We start from the raw sequence: 23,591 nt of genomic DNA on the forward strand, positions 1-23,591 counted from the left end.
GGACGCAGCTGTGGCAATAATGGATCAATGTGCACATGTGGATGCAGGATTGCCTGTCCCCACATCTACCTCTGGAGCCACATCACCTCACTGCCTACACCCCACCCAAAAGTACATTCATTTATTTAAAATGCACATGCCACAGACTTGCTATCTCACATTCCTCACTCCATAAGCTTCCAGTTACATGGGAGGGCTCCACACCCCAGCCAACTCGGGTGCAACTGGTGGCCGGCCGGGGCTGGAGCCCGGCCGGGACGCCCAGGAGGACGTGAGGAGGGCTTGTGCCTCCTCCAGACCGCGAGGGGGCGTCCGTCCTGGTTCTATTGGGAGCCACGGGTCGAGGGCATGGAAGCCCTACCCTGTAGGGGCCCGTGGTTACCGCCAGGCGGCGCCATGCCGTTCATCCCGTGTGGCCCTCGCCGGGATGGAGCCCGCCGGGACGCTTGGAGGACCGGAGGAGGGCGGTGCCTCCTCCAGAACGAGTGGGGCGCCCGCCCTGGTTAGACAGGGGGCCTCGGGTACAGGGCTTGGAAGCCCAGCCTGGTAGGGACCCGTGGCCACCGCCAGGAGGCGCCCCAGTGCCTGTTTATTCCGGGAGCCCGCACTTCCGCCACACCAGGAAGTGCCGGGGAAGACGACCGGCGAGACACAGATGGCTTCCGGTGCACGGCGGCACTTCCGCCACACAGGGGTGTGGCGCTGTTAAGTGCCGGAAGCAGCTGGAGCCCATCCGCTCCCCATAGCCGCCTCCAGTCGGTGGTGGAAGTCGGGAGGCAGAAAGACTGAACTGAGAGAGAGGACGGGAGGCGCCAGGAAGGCAAAGAGACTGTGGGCCCTGGACTTTGGGGAATCAGTGCAAGAGGCACTGGGGTTCGTGGAGTGTGCACTGGACTTCTGTATTTGTAAATAGTGTAAATAAACAGTGTGATGGGTGACAAATTGATGTCCGTCTGTCTGTGCCGGGCCAGCGCTCACAGTGGCGTGGTCGGCAGGAGGCTCCGCCTGGGACAAGGCGGGGACCTGTGTTCAAACAATTATTATCTGTGAACGGCCCGGCGCAGCAGCGGACCCCACACACTGGCAGCGGGAGCGCCCGTTACACGCGGGAGCGTTTTGCCCCAGAAACCGCCCGACAGCGGAATGGCTTTCCCCGCGGAGGAGAACCCGACATCGCCGGAGCGCAGCGGGCTCCAGTCGCGCTGTCGAGACGGACAGCCAGGCCGGCGTGGCAGCACAGAAGGCCACACCAGGCGGGGGCCTCGGCATGACGGGATCCGGGAGGTAAGTGCCCTGCCCTGCAATCATCGGCCCTTCGGGGGCGGTCTTACCTCTATTCTACAGGGAGGGACGAACCGGATCCGCGTCCGTGGCAGGAGCACGCCGCCCCGCGGGCTGTCGGCAGCGCGCGCGGGCGGCAGCAAAGAAGGCTGCGGAAGCGGAGCCGCTGCGGCTCAAGGAATCGCCGAGCCACAACGCTGGGCGAAGAGGCACGCCTCTCGCACTCGGAGCAGGGAAGGCAAGATGGCCGCGGGCCGGATGTCCCGCCCGCTGACAGGCACGGGATTGGCCGGCGTGTCTTGCGTGCCCGCCGATGATTGGATAGAGGCGGGCCCAAGGAATGCCAGTCTGCCAAACCGAGACCCGATTGGGCCAGAGGGAGTGGCCCAGAGGAGGCAGGCGCGCGTGGAGCTGATGGACAGGTAAGCCCACCGACGCCTCTGTCTCTCTCCACCAGCGGCTCGGCGTGTGTCGGAGGAGTCCCTTCGCCCGCCAAGCCGCCCTTAGAGGAGCTGTTACGTTCTCGCCGCCAGTGTGAGCAGCTGACGGAAAGGCGGTCGCGTCGGAGAGACGCCGCGGAGACGGAGGATCGGCGCGGCGCTGGAACCGGAGGCCGGCAGAACACGGCGGGGTGGTGAGTATTACCGTCCCCGTAAAGCAAGTGGGGAGGTTCGCCGAACATGGCCGTGACCGATCACGGGACGACCGGCTCCGAGTAGGCGACCTCCCAACAGCGGATGCGGCGGTGCAGACGGCTAGCGGCGAGGAGCTCAACACGCAAGGGCTGGTAGGATCGGGCTGCTGAGTGCCCTGGGTCCTAGCGCCTGCGCTTCAAGCCTGCAGCTGTCTCCTGTCGCTTGCCTGGACGCAGACGGGCTGGATTTGAGCTTTTGCTGTGCTCAGACCCAGACCGCCAGCTGCGCCCAGAGAAGAAGGAGGAACCGGCGGGTGAATGCCGGTTCCTCCGATAGGGAGAGGGGCGCGGCGCTGGGTGCGCGCCCGAGAAGGGCCGTCCTCTGTGCGGGCAGAGGAGATCCCTGGCGGCTGGGCGAGCCGCCTGCGAGCGTGCCGCGGACAACAGGCGGACGGGCATGGAACCCGCGACGGAGGACTTCAGCAGGCAAGTCAGGGGCTGTCGGAGGGGGGCAGGAGCACTGCGGTACGGAGACCGGCAGGGCACTCGGGCTGAGTGTCCTGGCAGTGCTTCTGGCCCTCTTTCCTTTTCCACAGGCCCGAAGCCCCGACGAGTGCTGGGGACGGCGCCGCCAGGGACCTGCCCTCCTGAAACGGGCGCTCCGCTGGGAGGGCTCCACGCCGAGAGGCCAAGTGTCCCAACTGCGGGAACTGCGGGGGCGAGCGGCGCAGACCACAGGGCGCGCTTGCCGGGCGGGGTGCCGAAGACGGATGTCCCAGGGTGCCGTGTTGGACCCTGGGGGCATAGTAGGACCCTCACCGGGACGTGCTGCCCTTCGGTTGTGCCGCTCGACCCACGTGTCCTCGCTAGCGGTGGGCACTGTGGCCGCCCGGCCGGGCTGGAGCCCGGCGGGACACCCAGGAGGATGTGAGGAGGGCTTGTGCCTCCTCCAGACCGCGAGGCGTCCGTCCTGGTTCTATTGGGAGCCACGGGTCGAGGGCATGGAAGCCCCTACCCTGTAGGGGCCCGTGGTTACCGCCAGGCGGCGCCGATGCCGGTTCATCCCGTGGCCCTCGGCCGGAGATGGAGCCCGCCGGGACACCTGGAGGACCGGAGGAGGGCGTGTGCCTCCTCCAGAACGAGGGGGCGTCCGTCCTGGTTAGACAGGGGCCTCGGTACAGGGCTTGAAGCCCAGCCTGGTAGGGACCCGTGGCCACCGCCAGGACTGTTTATTCCGGGAGCCCGCACTTCCGCCACACCAGGAAGTGCCGGGGAAGACGACCGCAGACACAGATGGCTTCCGGGTGCACGGTGCACTTCCGCCACACAGGGGTGTGGCCGCTGTTAAGTGCCGGGAAGCAGCTGGAGCCCATCCGGCTCCCCATAAAAGGGGCCGCCTCCTCCAGTCGGTGGTGGAAGTCGGGAGGCAGAAAGACTGAACTGGAGAGAGAGGACGGGAGGCGGCCAGGAAGGCAAAGAGACTGTGGGCCCTGGACTTTGGGGAATCAGTGCAAGAGGCACTGGGGTTCGTGGAGTGTGCACTGGACTTCTGTATTTGTAAATAGTGTAAATAAACAGTGTGATGGGTGACAAATTGATGTCCGCCTGTCTGTGCCGGGCCAGCGTTCACAAACTGGTAGCCAAAGTCTATGGTATGGCCCTAACACTGCACTAAAACAATAAAAGCAACAAAAACAAACCCCACAACAAAGCAAAACCCCAGCCCCCTTTCTAAAACAGTACATTAAAAGAATAAAAACTCTAAAAGACAATAAAATCAGCATTAAATAAATAGTCTAATTATCTAATTAAATAGACTAATAATCATTAGTTCTAAAAAGTCCTCTTAAGGCTTGGATATGCACCTGTCCCTCTTTCTGTTTCTTCTTAAATTTTTGTTCCTCACTGCCACTGGCTCATCCAACCACTACCACCATTTCTACAGGTTGGGTCCATGATCCTATTTGCTTCTGGAAGCCTCTTGATCCCAGTACTGTCAATAACATACCACGGGTGAGTTGGACAAATGAGGACACACTCACAGTCACTAAATGTGTGCTGCAAATGTGTGATGTGTTTTTATTAAAACCAACCAGACAAGCAGCATTCCAAAAGTGCAGTGTTTCAAAAAAAGGTTATCAATAAATAAAAAATATATTAAAACAAATGTGTCATGAAGAGGTTAAAATATTCAATTAATAATCAAAAAATAAATATTCATTAAAAACAAGGTTAAAATCCCAGACAAATTTCTTCTTCTAAAAGAAGACACAAGCCCTGATGCCTCTTTCTAAAACCTGGCATCTCCTCAGCTTATCCCATCAGGATCTTGCAGTATGAGGAGACGCCCGCTGACAGGTACAGTCAACCAATTAATCTGTTTTCGGGTTCCTACTGCTTGACTGTAGGACTCCCTGCTGAACACCACTCACATCTCTTTCAGCCACGCCATCAGCATCAGCAGGGAGGGATTGCATGACAGGGCAACTCCTTCTTCTCTGCATTGTTTTAAGGAGCGTGCCTTCTCCGGACCCAACATTCACACGCAGGCTTATTGCTTACTTCCTGGGGCATACTTCCAACCACCTACCTCCATTCTTTACCAGACAGGCTTCTCACCATCCTATCTCTTTCTTCTTCCAATCCTTTTGATTTTTTATGATCTGACCTCAACTTGTCTTTTTGACCCTGTTGTGTATATAGCCCTGATTGGGTTCAGGTTCTGTCCTTCACCTACTCCGAGGAGAGAATGAAGAATCTGACTGACCCGCTCTCATTAGTACATGAATGCGCGATCAGCCAAGCACCTCAATCAGCCTTGAAGTGGCACACACTTGGAGCCTGCATGCTAGTGTACTTGATTATTTATTTAAATAGCACTTCGCCACAGACCTCTTATCACATACTCATTTACTAAAATGCAACAAGACCATTAACAAAGGCTTCTTTTAGTTTTAATTATGATTATACAGCATCAGTAAAGTAGCTATTCATCTCTGTGTTTAAGATGTTGGTAAAATTACTTATGAATTTTAAAGATTCACTGAAAACAGAAATACTGCAACCCACATGTATTGTTTACAATTGTTGATAACTTTACAAACTGCAGCACTAACAATAAAGCTTAATAATATAAGACCTCAGACTTAAAAGTGGACTTAGGAATTTAGTGTGAACTCTAAAATCAGCCTTGAAGCCCTCCTACCCCCTCAAGTGGGAAAGGCAGGCAGGATTCACCAGAGTCAATTTGTTTTCCTCTAGCCTATCAGAATGCATCACATGTTCTCTGAGTAAATAGAGTAGGATGGTGTGGCCCTTTTAGGTAAGGCAACCCAGGAACTGCCTAAGAAACTTGTAACTTTAAAGGATGTGAAAGATGCAGGGGTAAACTGGTGTCAGAAACTGCCAGGAGAATTTATAGACCCACACTTGATTTCATAGTAATTCTGGGCTTTATGGAAAATGACTTTGGGAAGGAGTTTAACACTAGAATTACCAAAGCCTACAAAAAAACGCGTACATCCATCCCACCTTAAAACGCTTCTCACCTCTCCATCAGCGTCTTTTGTCCTTTAAATGTGTTGATAAGCAGCAAACAGCAAGCAGTCTGCTATCACATCCCCCCAACCCACACAGTTTTCTCAGCTCAAGTCTGTTTACCTGCGTGTCAGCTGTTTAGAGTTGTATAGAGTGAGAAGTCAAGCAAAATGACACATCGTTAAAACAGAAATGTTTTTCATGTTTTAGTAATAACTGACAAAATGTAGACATGAAGTGTATAATGTGTGAAGCCTGCCTGGGTTACGAATCTTTGGTAAAGTATCTTAACTACAGCTTATGTTTAGTGTTTTGGGTTAGGTCTTTTTGTGACATTCCGACTTCTGGCTTTTTACAACAACAACAACAGCTATTTACTTCATTTATAGCTCAAATCACAAAGTGAATGTTTCAATGGGCTTCAACAGACCCTGTTTTGACTTTCTAAGAGGAGAAGAAAAAAAACTCCCAACAAAAACTTGTAGGGTGAAAATAAATGGAAGAAATCTTGGGAAAGGCAATTCAGAGAGATATCTATTTCCAGGGAGGTTGGGTGTGCAATGGATGTCTACAAATGGGGTAAATACTATAAACAAAACACAACACAAATCATCCTCTTCATAGAGCTAGATGACCGATCTATCAATGCCTCCTTTGTTCTTGTACAGCACTCCTCACAAATTGCAGGCATATAAGTGCCATGACAACTTTCAAAGCAAAATGCCAGAATAGATCATACCATTCACTAAATACAGAACTACCACATATGAGATTACTGATTTGTTCAAGAACATCAAAAATAAAGTTGAAAATAATTACCATAAATGAAAAACAACAATAGCTGGCCATCAGCTAATTGTAGAACAACAGCCAGATTGCAGAAATGGAGCCAGAGACAAGCCATACACAAGCCATACACAGCGTCATGTAGACCTTTGTCTGTAAGCTGCCTCCCACCTATTGGCCATTTTACAGCTGAGTCAGTGCGGGGTCAGCCAATCTGATAAAAGGACCCTTCTACCTTTCTGTGATTCTAGTACTGTACTCTTTTATCTGAGATGACTTTTCCACAGGCAGGTAAACAACTTGGCAGTATAGCAGTGGCACCAAGTGCCACATGAGGGTATAGAGAAGAGAAAAGAAGAGTAACAGTTGATTAATATCATATTACTTATATTTTATTACTAATGACAAACAACAGACGTGAAGTATGCACAGCTAACCAGCATTCTAGTCAGGGTGTGCAAAACTAAGGTAGTGAGTCTTTAGTCGGGATCTGAAAGCTGAGACTGAAGGGGCATCTCTTATAGTAGCAGGCAGACCATTCCACAGTTTACAGGCCCTGTAACTAAACGCTTGACCTCTTACTGTTATTTTATTAATCCTTTGAATCATAAGCAGACCAGCATCTTGAGATGTTAACATGAGCTCTGGTTTGTAAATAATAATAAGTTCAGGTAAGTACAGTAAGCAGGACATTGACCAGTTAAGACTTTATATGTTTTATAAGGAGAATTTTGAAATGTGCCCTAAACTTAACTAGGAGACAGTTACCAATGCACACTTTCATTCTGAGTATGCATCATCTTCTGGTACTGGTTGCTTCTAACTCTGTTGTGCTTGTGCACTTTTTGGGCAGAACAATTCCATTTTAATTTCACTTTATGTTTAGCGTCTTGCTATTGGAAATGTTTCAAGTTAATGAACATACTTATTTTCATTTCCTAAACTGCATGGCTCTCTGTAGATGTAATGAACAAATGTACCTGAACAAATATACAAAAGTCAGAATCCAGGAAAGGTATTCCTAAGTGGAACTAGTTTTGGTATTTGAATCAGATATTCTGGTTGACCATATCACTCTGCATTCCCTGCTCATTTTTGTTAATCCCTGTACTTGACATCTGTTTTCTTCTTATGTTAACTTACTTGTTTGGTCTTTTCCTTTGAGGTGTCAAATGTCCCTGAACGGCTTTGAAAAAAGTGTGGGATTCATTTATTATTATTTATTTGAAAGATTTATTTTTTAATGTAATAAAAGTTTTTCAGTCATTACAAAAGTTCTCATAATGAGCTGATTTTGTGGCATTCATGGCATACATTTGAAGAGGTCTCTGTTACATACAGTGTTTCATCTCCGTGACTGGAAAGGAGATCTGAATGATAGCTTTATCTCTGGGCTTTAATAAGGTTATGTGAGTTTTGTAGCTGCTTCAGTGTTTGAAATGGCTTGAAACAGCATTTAGAGGATTGTGGAATTTCAATAATTACTAGAGCTTTTGAGGGCAATTACTACACCAACACTGGTATGATAATTATATGGCTGATACAAAAATCAGCATTTTTTACTGGGGAAACCTTTAATATTATCCTTTGATTTTTTTTTTCTGGTAGGATTAAAGCCTTTGTCTTACCTTCAGTTCCTAAACCAAGAATCAGTGGGATTGATCCACTTCTTTTGAAGGTATGTTCAAAATTAGCTCTGTGCTTTTAACTCTTTAAAAAGATCAAGGCAGACTTAAACACTTCTGGCCTGAGACCATATTCTAAGTTTTGATTTAAAAGAAATATGTTTCTTCCTCCCAGAAGTATGATTTGTAAAATTCTGTTCTGTATAACATACAACAGGATCATTTTGGTAGTATTAAAAATGTTTTAATGTATTTATCCTCAGGATATCCTCTTTCTCCCATATCACAATTTACACTGCTAAATATATTTTATAGCTCATTTTGATTTTGTAACTTGGAGATGTAAACCTTTATGGGAATGATTAGTTTAAAATTTAAATTTTCACCCTTGCTTATTATCTTGAAAAATGTCTGTAGAGTGGTGGAGTCTATGTTGTTTCATTTTTTAAATTTTTTCCTGAAGATATGATAAGGAGACATTATCTATAGTTAGACTCCGTGGACCACATAGGTTCAAAGCCAACTTGGTCCATTATGTGACCCACAAGGTATAACGTGCATCTCAAATGACACCATCAACGTTTAGTAATCTTCAGTATTTTGAAACCAGGAACATTCCCATAAGAATGAAAAATCAAACAAGAGATCTCCTTAATAACTTTTTGGTTTCTCCTAGACAACAATGAGATCAGAAAGAAATAAAGTGGAGACATTTTCTTTTGTCTTATGTTTTTCAGATTTTTCTCCTGACAAAAAATATACTATAGTAAAAATATAGTATTTTCACAAGTGTCTTCTCTGGAGTATCAGCAGAAATCTCAGCAAAGATACACAGTGGGCTCAGATTGTTTTTTTTTAGTTCCTTGACATATTTTTTTACAATTGAGAATTTCTCTAATTTATAATGCTATGCTCCAGTTAGATCACACTCATTCTAGAAGAAAAAGCAGACAGTGTGGTGCAGTGGTTAAGACTTTGGACTTCAACCCCTGAGACTCTGGGTTGAAATCCTTCTGCTACTGACACTGTGTGACCGTGAGCAAGTCACTTTTATCTGCATGTGTTCCAACTGGAGAAATAAAAGAAGGGTAACTGATTGTATCTCAAATGTTGTAAATCACCTTGGATAAAGGCTTCAGTCCAAATCTCTCTATTATAAAAAAAAAATCCAGGCAGGGAGACGAAACGTGATCTTCTCAGAAGACAATTTGACGTTCTGCGAGAGACACTTTAACGTCACACAAGACAATACAGTGAGACAGAAGTACAGCTGCTGTACAGGCTTTTAAATGATCAACGCACACGTGACAAGCCGAACATGCACCTTGGTAGCAGCAGTACAAAGCCAGTAGCTGATCCGTCTGCATCTCCTTAGCTTGTGTTCAGCTCCCCCCCCTTCACAATGGGTGCGGGAGAGACGCAAAGTGGCAGGAGCGTAATGCGTCACCAAGGGGAGGGGTGGGGTATGAGCGAAGACCTGATCGTTTTGAAGAGATACTAATGACGACTCACGAGACTAGACATTACAACCTTAGGAAGCAAAACCCTTGAGACAGTGACTTTTGCACATCTCGCCCTACTTACAAACAATTAAACACGGACCTAGCAGTTGTTGGAATGCTTTTGGCACACACACTTCATGTGCTCCCAGCTCTTAAAACAACGACAAGCAACAAGCAGAACACACAGCTCACCAGCAGCAGCTGCAGCAAGCCAGCAGATGATCCAACCGCTACTTCTTAGCGTGCGTTCAGCCTTCCTACCCCCCCCCCTTCAAAACACGAGTGACAGAGACGCGAAGTGGCAAAAGGACAGCTGCTGTACAGGCTTTTAAATGATCGATGCGCAGTGCGATAAGCAGAACATGCAGCTCACCAGCAGCAGCAAAAGACAGCAGCTGATCCAACCGCATCTCCTTAGCGTGCGTTCAGCCGCAGCCCCTTCACAACATGAGCAGCGTTATACATCCTGCGAGACAGAGATTTAAACATGCCCGGGGCCAGAAATAAAGGACAAATATTGTTTTTACAAAAGTTTTAAAATAAAAGTGAAAATAATGCATATGTAACAATTCCCATGAAAATAACAAACTCATTAAATTGCATATCCGGTAAATCAAACCTGGGGGTGGGAGAGCGAAGAGAGCATGGGGCAGAGCCCCCTAATATAAATAAAAAATATAAAGAGTTAAAGCAGGACTTGAAACAGATCTCATGATTTATAATATGATTTTCAAACCAGATTCTTAAATTTCAACTCTTTTACCTCAGTTGTATCTCATGTCTTCATTTTATCTGAAGCCATTTCTGTTAAGGAATTTAGGAGAAACCTCTATGACAAAGGTGATTCTTAAATGAAACATAAATGAGAATGTATTTTATATCTGATGAGCCATTAAAGATCAGTCATTGAGCAGTTAAGTACCAGTGGTAAAGGTATTTTGCAGTGGATCATATGCTTTCAGCACTCATTGTGTTCTGAAGTAGTATGCTCTGTTAACAGTTCAAAATCTGATTAAGAGAAGGTAGAACATTTGCTTTTATTTCAAACTGAGTCTCAAATGTCATGAACTAGGGAGCTCCTTAGCAAAAAACTCCCAAAAACATTTTGCAAGAAGCCCCACAAGATTAAGGGTTCATCAGTCTTTGGCTTGAATGACAAAGGGCATAAAAAGAACCTTTTTAAAATAAACGATTTATCTCCAACATGCTCTGTCACAGAAGAAGCTCGGAGAAGCACAAAAGACACAGAATGAGTTACCTTCAAAAATAGTCAATCCAGTAGCAACCAAGTCTTATAATCCAAATCCAAAGAGAGAGAGAGATGAAAAACAGAGTGAAAGAGGTCAAATCCCAGTTAATCAAAGAAAGCACAGCAAAGTCACAGAGAACTCACCAACACCAAGTAAATGCAATGTACTGCAGGGGACTGTGTGTTTGCTCAGGCTTTATATGATTGGGGACAGTCACAAGATGGAGATGGACAGGTGCCCCCTCATCTGGGGAGCCAACCACAAAAAACATGGAACATAGTAGAAGAATGGACATACAAAAATGAAATATACAAAACACAAACCTAATAAAAATGCACAATAATAAAAATTTCAATTTTGGATTTTCTTGAAATAAAGTTGCTGCCATATGGGGCAATTCTTTTTTTATTATTTTTATTTTATTATTTTTCATTAAAAGCAGATAGCAATCCATACAATCAAATTAAACTTAACAAAACCCAGAAGATAGAAAGAGAAGAGAGACAGCCAACAAAGCAAATCTTTGAAGCAGCAAGGAAGTAAGAGTGTCCTTTTCTTCAATATAGAAGATTATTCAAAAATGTTATTGATCAGATCCTACCACATTTAAAAAAATTTTAACAAATCTTCTGAGTGAGAATTTGATTTTCTCCAATTTCAGATAGTATAGGACATCAGTTACCCACTGACTTAAAAGTGGTGGTTTGGGATTCTTCCAGTTGAACAAGATAAGTCTGTGTGCCAATAGTGAAGTAAAGGCAATCACAATTTGTTTGTCCTTCTCCACTTTAAGCCCATCTGGAAGAACACCAAACACAGCTGTTACTGGGTTAGGAGGGATTGTGACACCAAGGCTGTCTGACAGGCATTTAAATATTTTGATCCAAAATTGATGTTAATTTGGTACAGGCCCAAAACATGTGGCCTAGTGAGGCTGGAACTTGATTGCAACGTTCACAGGCTGAATCTTGCCCTGGAAACATTTTGGATAGTTTTAATCAAAATAAATGTGCTCAACAGAAAATTTTAGGTTAAATAATTGAGTGCTTTGCGCACATGGAGCTGGAGTGTATTCTGTGCATGACTTCCTTCCACTCCTTTTCTGAAATGTTGAGTGAGAGATCCTTTTCCCACTGTACTCTGGGATCTTTGAAATGGATGGACTGTAAAATATTTTTATAAATTGTGGAGATGCTATCTGAGTCTTCAAGACTGATCAGTATTTCTTCTGGAACAGAAATAGGTGAACGGTGATGAAAATTGGGCAGTTTCAGTTTAGCAAAGTTTCTAGCTTGAAAGTAGTGGAAAAATTGTGTTGATGAGAAGTTCCTGTAAATTTGAAGCTTAATTGTTCGTAGGATGCAAAAACATCGATATACGAGTCTCTAAATGTTTTAATCCCAGATATTTTCCAAGTATTAGATACTGTGTACTGTATGTTTGAGAGGGTAGAAAAAATGGTTCTCATGTAGAGGTGCAACAGATAAGACCTTCTCTGTCTTAAAGTGCTTCCTACATTGGCTCTGTCTTCTGAGTGAATAAAGGGCAATTGGATTATTATTGACAACAATTTGTACTGGGGCACAGAGCAGGGAATTTAAAGAAGTATTGCAAGATTTTAATTTTATTGCTGGCCAGGCTTGTGTATATTCATTGATTTGTGTCAGTATCCAGGTCTTTAAAGCCTGTATATTTGCCCCGTAGTAATAACATTGAAAGTTAGGTAGAGCCATGCTCCTTTCTGCATTAGATCATTGTAGAGTCACCCATTGGATGCAGAGATGTTTATAATTCCAAATAAATTAATTTATGATTGAATCTATTTTCTTAAAAAAAGATTTGTTAACGTATATGGGGATGGTTTGAAATAGGAAAAGAAGCTTGGGAAGCATGTCTATCTTAAAAGTGTTGTTTCTTCTTACTAATGTGAGATGGAGGGTGGACCATCTATTTACATCTTGTTTAATTTTTTCCATGAAAACAGCTACATTTTGTTGAAAAAGAGCTTTATATATATGTGTGATGTTTACACCTATTTAAACTGATATACTAAGATAAATGGGAAGGTGTCTAGTCTTGTAAAGTGTGGTACAGAGTTCACTGTAAAAAGCACAATTTCATTCAAATTCATTTTGAGTTTAGATATTTTTTGAAAATCTGCTAGTGCTTTTAGGAATGCTTGTATGGAAATTTGCAGGTCATATATATATATATATACAGTACAATATCATCTGCATATAATGATATTTTCTTTTCATGTCCTTCTCTGAAAATCCCTTTTCTTTTTGATGCATTTCAAAAGAAAACAGCAAATGGCTCAATGGTGATTGCAAAAAGCAACGGTGATAGGGGACATTCTTGTCGACTACCACGTTCTAGTTTAAGTAGTTTGAAATGTTTTTAATACAAACTGATGCTTCAAGAATAGTATAGACTAGTTTGATTTATGCACATGTGTTTGGGCCAAACGCAAATTTGTGTAATGTGGTGAATACATAGTCCCATTCCACCATGACAAATGCTTTTTTCTGCATCCAAAGATAATAAGATCACCAAGCTGTTAGATTTAATGGGTAAATATATTATATTAAACAAACATAGAAGATTAGAAGCTGTGTCTGCCTTTAATAAATCCGGTTTGGTCCTGTGATATTACAGAAGGAAGCACTTTCTCAATCTTTCTGGCTAGAGCTTTGTTGAGTATCTTAACATCATTATTCAGGAGTGAGATTGGTCTGTATGATGCACATTGTAGTAAGTCCTTATTTTTCTTAGGAAAGATGGAAATTAATGCTTGGCAAAAAGTTTGAGGAAGAATTTTGTTGTTTATAGCTTCTGTAAACATTGCTAATAATAGTGGAGCTAACTTATTTGAAAATATTTTATAAAAATCCAATGGGTAGCCATCAGGGCCGGCTAAATTCCCACTTTGAAGTGAGTTTATAGCATCTAGTAATTCTGAGAATGTCAGAGGTTTATCATGTTCCACAGCACTAAGATTATCTAACTGTGGTATTTATAATGAGTCAAAGAACTCATTAAATTGTGTCTTATCTTTTTTAGAATGAGCATAATGTAAGGACTTATAGTGCTTTCTAAATGTGTGGGTTATATTTTTATGGTCTATGATCTCCATCTGTGTTGGTAATTGGTGTTATTGCACTGCAGACTTCCTGCTTGTGGAGTTGTTTAGCTAAAATCTCATTTGCCTTCTCTCTGTGTTCACAATAATGATGTTGCAATTTTAAGATGATCTGTTCTCTTTCTTTAGTAGCCAAGAGGTTACATTCTGATTGCAAAACCTGTCTTACATAAAGTGTCTCATTTGGAGAACAGGCATATTCTAGATCTATGCTGGTAATTTCACTGATTGACTCAGGCATCTTCTTGGTTTCCAATTTATTTTTGTGAAAAAGATATGAAACAATCTGTCCTGTTAAAAATACATTCAGAGTTTCCCAGAGTATTCCTGCAGAAGCCTCTGGGGATGCATTTGTCTCCAGAAAATAATCAATTTGCTTGGATATGAATTCTCTACAGTGATCATCAGCTAATCACGCCTCCTACAAGATAAGTGTGAAGGATATAGTAAGTTAAGTTGGAGCAATTGTGGCCAACTTTTTCTTTCACTCATGTTTGCCACGAACACACACAGTCACAACTTTGAGCTTTCTTTCTTTCTTTCTCTCTCTCACTCTCTCTTTGGAATCCCGCAGCTCATAGGCATGTGGAAAGCTGCGACTGTGAACATCCCCGCTACTGATGATGTTTTTTTTGTGTTTTGATAAGTGATCTATAGAATCTCGTTTATTTATGAGCATCTCTAGATCCTATTCACTTTAAAGCATATGTAATTACACACTATACAACAGGATGACCAGATTTTCCTGACTGTAATATAGAAAAGATTTGATGAAAAAGAATAAACAACATCTTATGGAAGTCAATGACTAGGAGCTTAGTTCTGATTTCTCTTTTTTGTTTTGCCACTCTAAACTTAAATTGTGACACCAGCCATTTTGCAGTTTCCAATCAAACCACTATGTGGTGCAACTGAAAGTTGTTTAGCTGGCTTCGTTTGGCCATCCTTCTATATAGAAATTAGGACTGTGTTCCAACTTGTGGCTTCCAATGACTAATCAATCCAAGTATGCTCCTCCCATCATGTCCCAGCTTTAGGATTAATTTTGGACCAGATACAGACATGAGAGGCTGTGAGAAATCTGCAGGCAAAAGAAGGGAGATAGGGGCATACAGTATTTCAGATTACAGGAAGTGGAGAGGTAATAATGAGGTAATAGTGACATTTTACACAACTTTTGCACAAAGCGCAAGTCAAAGCTCAAGATATCAAAGTATTATGTATGTTATTAGTAAGGGTGGCAAGTGTGTCTCTTGCATGATTTCAGATTCAAACTAGCTTAACATGTTAAGAAGAAAAACAATATATATAACATGATTCTTTGCATTACAGAGAAACAATATGGAAGAAATAGATCACTTCTTCAGTTCCTTCCTTGGATATATCCCTCCACAATATCTCGAGGAACAGCAGTTTGATATCAGCTTGGAAGAAAGCTTCACTTCTATGGATTTTGATAGTGAACCGGAGATTGCACGTGCAAAAGATAGTTTGGGAAGTGTTTCAGTTGGAAAGCAGGAAAAAGAATCCAAACGTATACCAAAGCTGGAAAATTCAGATTATGTTGAGGAACAGAAGATGGAAACAAGCTTGAATAATAATAGTGACACTGAGAAGAATCTCAGTCAGAATGCTGGAAATGTGCAAAATCCAAAGACATTTTCTGGTTCTGATGTACAATACAACATTTCTTTTTGCCTATCAAAAGACAGTGGAAATCAAGATTTATATACCTGTGTTAATGCAGTGTGCAGCACTGGGACGGTTTCTCTTCTTCCTTGCTTAGCAAGCCATGAACAGCCATTGAGTTCCACTAGTAAACCAGAGAGCAAGGAGAAGCAGGAGTCTGAATTGTACCTGGTGCAAAACCATGTCCCATCCAGTCCTACAAGTACTCCCAATGTGGGAAAACACAGAATGGCAGCAACAGACAGCTCCATTGTGGAGGAGGCATCTGAGAACTTAAAATACACAACAGTGGAAGCTTTACACTTATTTCATGCGATGGAGTCAGATGAGGACTGGCCCACTAAGATGTGCTGTGTGGAGGTCAAGTAAATTTGATAAATATTTTTCTAGCCTTGGTATATCTGAGATGCAAGAGTTTCTATAATCTGACTCTCAGGGAGCATTTCAGCCTGCCTATTTAACTCAATTCTAACCTTCATGCCAGGTTCCAAATGCTCCATGTCCTTACGAGTATGGATACACATCATTAGAAATAATTCTCGCACAGCCTGACGTTCATTTTTATTTTCATATTTCTATTTTTCAACTTTAAATAAAGAAGCTACTCAAGTGATTATTGTGATTAAGAATTATCCGTATGCACCTTACGTTCTGTCAGTTTATTTACACATCTAGAAGCTAATGTAATTTATTCTTAAATGATGAAGTTATCTGTGGTTGATGGCATATTTATACAAAACAAAATACAGAAGAACACTGAACAAAAAGAAAACTAACATGATGAAATAATAATTAGTAATGTAATGTGAAGAAGGTATGAATTAGACTGGAATATCTCAGCTGGAAAGTGGTTTCATCAAGAAGTATTGGTAATAATGTTAAGAACCATTCTTTGAACCTGCTTATGAGGATCTGAGAGTATCCTGGCATCATTGGCCATAAAGATGAAGTAATGAGATGGGGTGCCATTTTATTGCAAACCACATTTATGCATACAACCGATACTCAAACATGTTAACATTTCATTTTCAGAACAATCCACAAAGTTGTTATGTCTAAACTATACCTAATATAAATGTTTCAAGTACAAATTTCATTCAGAGTTCATTCAGGCTTTTTTAATTAATACATTTATCCAAAATCTATTATTATTATTTTTAAAATGATCTTATCTTTACCAACCAAAAATACTGCTGCAGGTACTGAGAATCAGTTGCCTTTATTGGTGGGGTCATTGCTATACTCTTTATGCCATATGAGAAAATATTTTTTGTGTTACACCAAATAAAGCTAAGAATCTTCCCTTATCTCCATTTCCATTCTTCCAAATGTAACTGTTCCACCTAATAGTACAGCACATCCGTAGTGTGGATTACAGAGGATTTGGGGCTCCACTCCCGTGAGTTAGGTACAAGCTCATCTAAAAACGCTTATAGGTTACATTTTAAAGGCAGTTTCTAAAATATTAACAAGTTAAAAATGTACATATGGTGTAACATTTAGGTGTTTAGGCATGTTCTGGAACCTTCCCAATCTATTTCAGGGTTGTGGGAGTCAAAGGCTATCTTACCAGGATTGGGAAAAAGACTGAAAGCAGGCTTGGAGAGGACTCTGGTCTATCACAGGGACTGCTCGCGCTTACACATACAAACACACCATATTAACACTCAGTGACAATTTGCATTTGCCAATCAACATAACCCTCAATTTAAAAAATTCAGACATGAACGTCAGTAGGCTTTGTGCCCTAGGAACCAAATTACCCAATTATTTACTGCTCTGACTCTGATTGTTCTGATCAGAAAATAGATTATTATGATAGTACAGTGGAACCTCGGTTTGCGAGCATAATTCGTTCCGGAAACGTGCTCCCAATTCAAAGCACTCGTATATCAAAGCGAATTTCCCCATAAGAAATAATGGAAACTCAGATGATTCGTTCCACAACCCAAAACTATTCATATAAAAATGATTAATACAAAATATAAAGTAAAATACATAATACAAATTAACCTGCACTTTACCTTTATAAAGAATCATGGCTGGTGTGAGTTTCTAAACTCATGTGGGATTCCACCCAACGGGACCACATGCGGAAGAGCGTCCCAAACCAATCGCAGTCTCCCAGCGCTGTAGCAGTTCGCCGTATAAGCGCATCCAAAAAGATCGCAGACATGCTATAAGTGCCTGTCGTCAATGGGTCATACAAGGAACATTATAAAGATCCCGGTACAATAAATAACAGCGCTGTTGCGGTCTCAAGCTGAATAAAGCTGGTGTTAAAGTACTGAGACTCAGCTTCGTGTTTTGGGGAGCAAGACGGGGACTCGCACTTCACAGCGCACACACACACAGTCACAATGCTGTAGTAAACAGATGTGACTATATGAGTGAGGCACACAGACTCAGACGGAGAATAGGAGACGATTGCCAGAGAGAGAGAGAGAGAGAGAGAGACACGCTAGGCGAGCGAGCAAGCGAGATAAGGAGAGAGAGAGAGAGAGAGAGAGAGACGCGCTGGGCGAGCGAGCAAGCGAGATAAGGAGAGAGAGAGAGAGAGATTTGCTGGGCGAGCAAGCGAGTTAAGGAGAGAGAGAGACAGAGACACGCTGGGCGAGCAAGATGAGAGAGAGGCATGCTAGGCGAGAGAGACGGGCAGGGGGAGCAAGATGAGAGAGAGAGAGAGAGAGAGAGAGATGCGCTGGGCGAGCGAGCGAGCGAGATAAGGAGAGAGAGAAGAACCATCATGTGATCAAATAACACTCAGCAGACAAAGTGTATCCATACTACTCGTATTGCAAGACATCGCTCGTTTATCAATTCAAAATGCATTAAAAATTTTTGCTCGTCTTGCAAAACACTCGTAAACCAAGTTACTCGTAAACCGAGGTTCCACTGTAATTGATAAAAATAATTCATAATTAATCGCAGAATTGCGGTTTAAGTGTGCCTCTTTCTCTTGCACAATTTGACTCAAAAACTAATCAGCACATCATCATCTCAGTCTTAAGTTTTGAGTTTGGTATTTTTCCATCCAGTCATTTTAGCTGTAGACTGTCCTCAAGAAACTGTGACACATATACAGACAGACAGATAGACAGACACACATAGATAGAAACACACTCATCATCAAGATATCAGGGGATCCTAAAACTTTGAGATCCATCAAAAACCGGAGATCAAAATCTTTGACACATCTAAAGTTTTTGCCCACCCCTATTAGATGATAGGTTATCGTGAAAGAGGGTATAAAGCAAATAAAATATACAGTGGAACCTCGGTTCACGACCATAATTCGTTCCAGAACTTTGGGCGTAAACCGAGTTGGTCGTGAACCGAAGCAGTTTCCCCCATAGGATTGTATGTAAATACAATTAATCCGTTCAGACCGCATACAAACTGTATGTAAATATGTAAAAATATGTACAGATTAAGCACAAATATAGTTAATTACACCATAGAATCCACAGTGTAATAGTAAACTAATGTAAAAACATTGAATAACACTGACACAAAACACCCAGGCTCCCTGATCAGCTACAGGAGCTGGCTCGCTCACGCGCTCTCTCTCTGTGTAGCGCGAGCGCACAAACACACACACACCTATCCGTCCCCCCAATCCCTTCCCTGTCAGCTGCCCGGCTCTCTAATCTCTCTGTAGCACGTGCTCAAGCAGCATTTTTTTTAAAATGACTTTTAAGCACAGCAGAAAAAATTCCAAAGCGCTTGCAAAACCAACTCACAAGCAAACAAGAAAGCGAGATTGCAGGAGATCACGCTATTAAACCTAAAGCCTGATCGCTGTAAACAATGTTTTTAAAATGAGTTTTAAGCACAGCAGAAAAAAACATCGCACAAATCCGAACTTCATTTAAAACCAACTGCAAGCAACCAAAAAAGTAACATTGCAACAAATCACACGATGAAGTCCTCCATGTAAACAATTTTTAATGAGTTTTAAGCACAAGGAAAAAGCGAACATTTGAAAAGAGAAATGTAACATCGCACCTAATCGCGCTATGAAAAACTCCATCTGTAAACCTTTCATGAGTTTTAAGCACAAGGAAAAAAGCGAACATTTGAAAAAAGAGAAAAATAACATTGCAACAAATCGCATTATGAACTAAAAATTAACTTTTGAAAACTCCGTAATACAAAAACCACCAAGAAAACTAACCTTGCATGAAACGAGTTCTGGCATGAAGTGTTTTCCTTCAGGTGTTTCTCTCTTGTGATTTCTTGGGTTTCTGGTGCTTTTAGCTGTTTAGCTGGTGGGAGTGAAAGCCTCATGCAGCCATTCCAAAAAGAACGTTCTTGTGACCCTCCACATTACTGGCAGTCTGGCTTTGTTTACATTATGCTGCTTGAAAGCACGAGGGTTCTCCGATTGGTAAATGAGTAAACTGGTAAACATTTTTTCCACCTTTTGTAATTTCTTTCTTTACTTCGATTTCAATTTTCTTCAAAACTTTCTTCTGACAACTCTCCACTTGCTTAGAAGCCATAGTTAACTGCAAAAGCACACGAAATACTGTAGAGCACAAAGAGAGTGCACGTCTTATTGAAAACAATGAACAAGAAGCGGCTTTGCTTAAATGAAAAAGCATGGCAGCTCTCTTTCTCTCTCAGGCTGTCTGTGGGGGGAGGGGGATGTTTTCGCTTGCACTACAGCCTACAGATAGGCAGGCAAACACGTGCAGCAATCTCCTCCTTCCCCTTCCCAGCAGGCACGTGCTCGCTCGCCCTTTCTCTCTCTCTCTCAACTGAGGACGCAAGGGAAACTGGCTTGTTCAGCAAACACGTGAAGCAATCTCCTCCTCCACCTCCCTAGCAGGCACGTGCTCGCTCGCCCTTTCTCTCTCTCTCTTTCTCTCTCTCTTTCAGCTCAGCTTGCAGGCAGGCAAGGGAACCTGGCTTGTTCGTATACCGAGTGTGTGGTTGTGAACCGAGGCAAAAGTTTGGCGATCTTTTTGGTCGTGAACCGGGACGTTCGTGAACCGAGGTTCCACTGTATATATATAAAACTTTCTTTTAAAAAAAACACGCTTATATTAACTTAAAAAGTGTACTAAAAAGTAAAAAAAAACATTTTTTCCAAAGAAATTCATACCTTTTATTAATTTTCAAAATCAACTTTTTCAAAATTTTTTAAAATTTTCAATTATTAAAAAATTATTTAGAGCTCATCCGGAGAGGAGAGGATGCCCGGGCACCCTCAAGTACCCTTCTGAGTACGTTCATGCATTCATAACTCGGAAACTAAAAGCGTGGGCGCTTGTAAAGTAAGTTAGATGACTGAATTTTGCTTTGATTAAGGAGAACGTGTAGAACAGGTAGTCGTTTCTCTGGAATCTTGTATCGCTACCGAGTATTCGATATTGGAAATAGTCAAGAGGTGTGATCTTAATTGACCGCTGTGGTTCCTTCAATCCATTAATTCCATACGGGAAGAGGTAGTACCAGGTGAACTCTTCTGCTCTCAACTCATGTGCCTCATTCACAATGTTGTCACATGTCTTTCGTACGATTTTGTTCAAGTTGCTAGACACTTCAAACTCATCCTCAGCGTCTGGCTGCGTACAGTCAATGGGTGCCATAAGAGATGTTTGTATAGGGTGTCACACACGTGCGCATGGGAGGCAGCTAAAGGGCTTGAGTGAAGGCAGTTTGGAGGCATGCCGGGGTGTGGCAGAGTGCACTGACTCTTTTTCTCCCTTGTCTGTAGACCATTCCCGGGGGATTCCACCTGGCTCTCCTGACATCACTTCCGGGACCGAGCCAATGGAAGTTGACCACACCAGCTCCAGTCCCTCTGATGTCACGTCCGGCTATGATCCAATGGTGGAAGATCACGTGCTTGATCCATATGACCTCACTTCCTGTCTTCCCCTTTAAAACCTGCCCCTTTCCCCTTTTTCCTCAGTCTTGTTGTGGACTCAGTTGTATGCACTTCAGTGCTGATTATTTTGCTGAAACGACTTTTGCAGCCAGGATACCACATTGCACGGGTGGCTGCCCCAAACCTTTATCTGTCCATGTCTTGTTCTTGTGACAAGGGATATTAGATTGTATTATGGACTGCGTAGTAGCTGCTTGTAATAGCACAGATGGTTCCATGCATTCTTCCATGTTGATGATATCATTTTTAGGATTAACATCGATGTAGTCGATTGTTAATGCTGTGTTGCTTGAACCCATGGCCCGCTTACATATTCATACGAGTTCTTTGATGTTATCGCACTCGATTACAAAAGCTCTTCCGTTTGTAGCCGCGGATCCTTTGGTGCCGTGTGAGTGTGAATTGGTGAAGTAATACTTGTTGTCATAGTGCATCACTCCAAATGATTTTGAGCTTGCTATCAACATTCCGGCACTATGACCTCTGAAGAGTGTCTCAACAGCTTCTCTCAATGTCATTCCGATCGTATTACAATTAGCATTGTCTTGTAGACTTCCGACGTATGGAGGATCTTCATCATACTCAATGCTAAAGCTGTTGTTGAACATGAGAAAGTCTCTCTTGATGATGTCAAAGTTGCATACTAATAGTTATCCAGTTTCATCAATTGGGTAAGCGTTTGGGTCGATAGGGTTTCCAGATGATAATATTCGTATGGTTTCGTACATTCCATTGCCTTCTATTAAATTGCTGTCGAGAGTAACCTTGTTCCATCTGTTTGGTGGTAGAATAGCAACTCTGACGACACTTGCTAGGGCCATAGCACAGCATTGGACACCAGTGTAGGCTGATGTGAATATGGAGTCATTTCCTTGGTGCCATGAAGCGTGTACGATTCTGGAAACCTCTCCAATCGGCGTATAGACACTTCTATCTTCTGTCTGTTCGCTATTGTCATTTTCTGGTTGTGGTACATGTACTATGTCACTTTTGTTGATGTGAGCATTGTAGTCAATTGTGACATCATTTCTGTACAGTGGATTGTTGGCAATTAGCCAACGCAATGCATCATACATTTGTGTTCTGTCGATCTTGAATTCACGAGTGGTGTCCAAATTCTCTAGATGTTCAGTCACGACTATGATTCCAGCATTGTCAGTTATTCAAGGTAGCATTCTTGGTAGCTTCTCAGTAATTTTGAAGATGTCTTGAGCAAAGAGCACAGCCTGACCACGAAATCCGTACTGTTCAGAGCGTCCAGGGAGCTTGATAATTTTCAGGAATGGTATGACTCTGGACAGTTGTCATTGTTCGACTTTGAGTAAGTCTCAGAATCTCATCTGGAATGACACCTGGATCGAGATTGTTCCAGAATGCTTTCAGTGGTGGTGTTCGCTTGTTGCTCGTGATGTGATTCTTACATCTGAAGCAGACATTGAGCGGTTTAGGTCCCTTCAGTTTGTCAGGGAGATATGTCATCGCTTCAGTGCTACGACGGCATGTGGTGATCTGATTAGGATAGCATCTCTTGGTGCAGTCTTGACAGATACTATCACAGTAAGTATTGATGGCCTGGTCGAACGTTGCGATATCGGATCTTAATCTTTCTCTAATTGTGACATGTTCTGTCTGACCTGTGATATTCTTGATGCTGTTCTGGTGTTTCTGCTGCTCTAGTTATTGAGTTATTTCTTCTCATATTTTCCAATCGTACATCATGCTGTTCCGGTGTTTCTACAGCTCTAGACTGCAAGATATTTCTTCTCATCTTTTCCAATCATACATCACATTGCTCACTTGTTTCTCTTTCACACTGCCGCTTATACTTGTCTAGTCTAGCACGCTTAGACTCTTCATCTTCCATTGCTAATTTTTCCTGGTGTTTACGTTTCTCTTTTTCGAGTAGTTTTCATTATGTAGTAGCTTCGTTCGTCATGTTTTGTCTAGTCGGTTTGTTGTTTGTTTGTTTGTTAAATTGCATTTTGTTCCCATGAGTATGGCGGTAAATAAAGGTCCATCCTCCCAGTGACCCCTTAGAAGGATAAGGTGCTTATACAACAGGGTGTGCCCGGTGCCCTGAGGTTGTGCGTTAGTGATATATCATTTTTACCCACCCTAATGCCATAAAGCCCTCGGCACGCATCTTACCATATATTGACTTGGGTGCGAGTAGGAATCTTCCCAATGGGACAACTGGGATTTGAACTGGCAACCTTAGAAAACTTCATCTTCCCAGATTTTCTAAA

General features: G+C 42.9%; 1 protein-coding gene across 1 annotated transcript in view; it reads left to right on the plus strand.

Moving 5' to 3' along the window:
* Positions 1–21,186, plus strand: part of LOC120523366 (prolactin receptor-like) — a gene marked incomplete at its 3' end in the record, with an annotated part of 56,099 nt that extends 34,913 nt beyond the window's left edge. The window contains exons 7-9 of the mRNA XM_039744628.1: positions 7,847–7,916; positions 15,090–15,806; positions 21,172–21,186. Coding sequence (XP_039600562.1) covers positions 7,847–7,916; positions 15,090–15,806; positions 21,172–21,186 — 802 coding nt within the window. The remainder of the gene's footprint in view (positions 1–7,846; positions 7,917–15,089; positions 15,807–21,171) is intronic.
* Between the last annotated feature and the right edge of the window lie 2,405 nt (positions 21,187–23,591).

The sequence above is a fragment of the Polypterus senegalus genome, chromosome 2 (assembly GCF_016835505.1).
Source record: "Polypterus senegalus isolate Bchr_013 chromosome 2, ASM1683550v1, whole genome shotgun sequence".
Taxonomy (NCBI): domain Eukaryota; kingdom Metazoa; phylum Chordata; class Cladistia; order Polypteriformes; family Polypteridae; genus Polypterus; species Polypterus senegalus.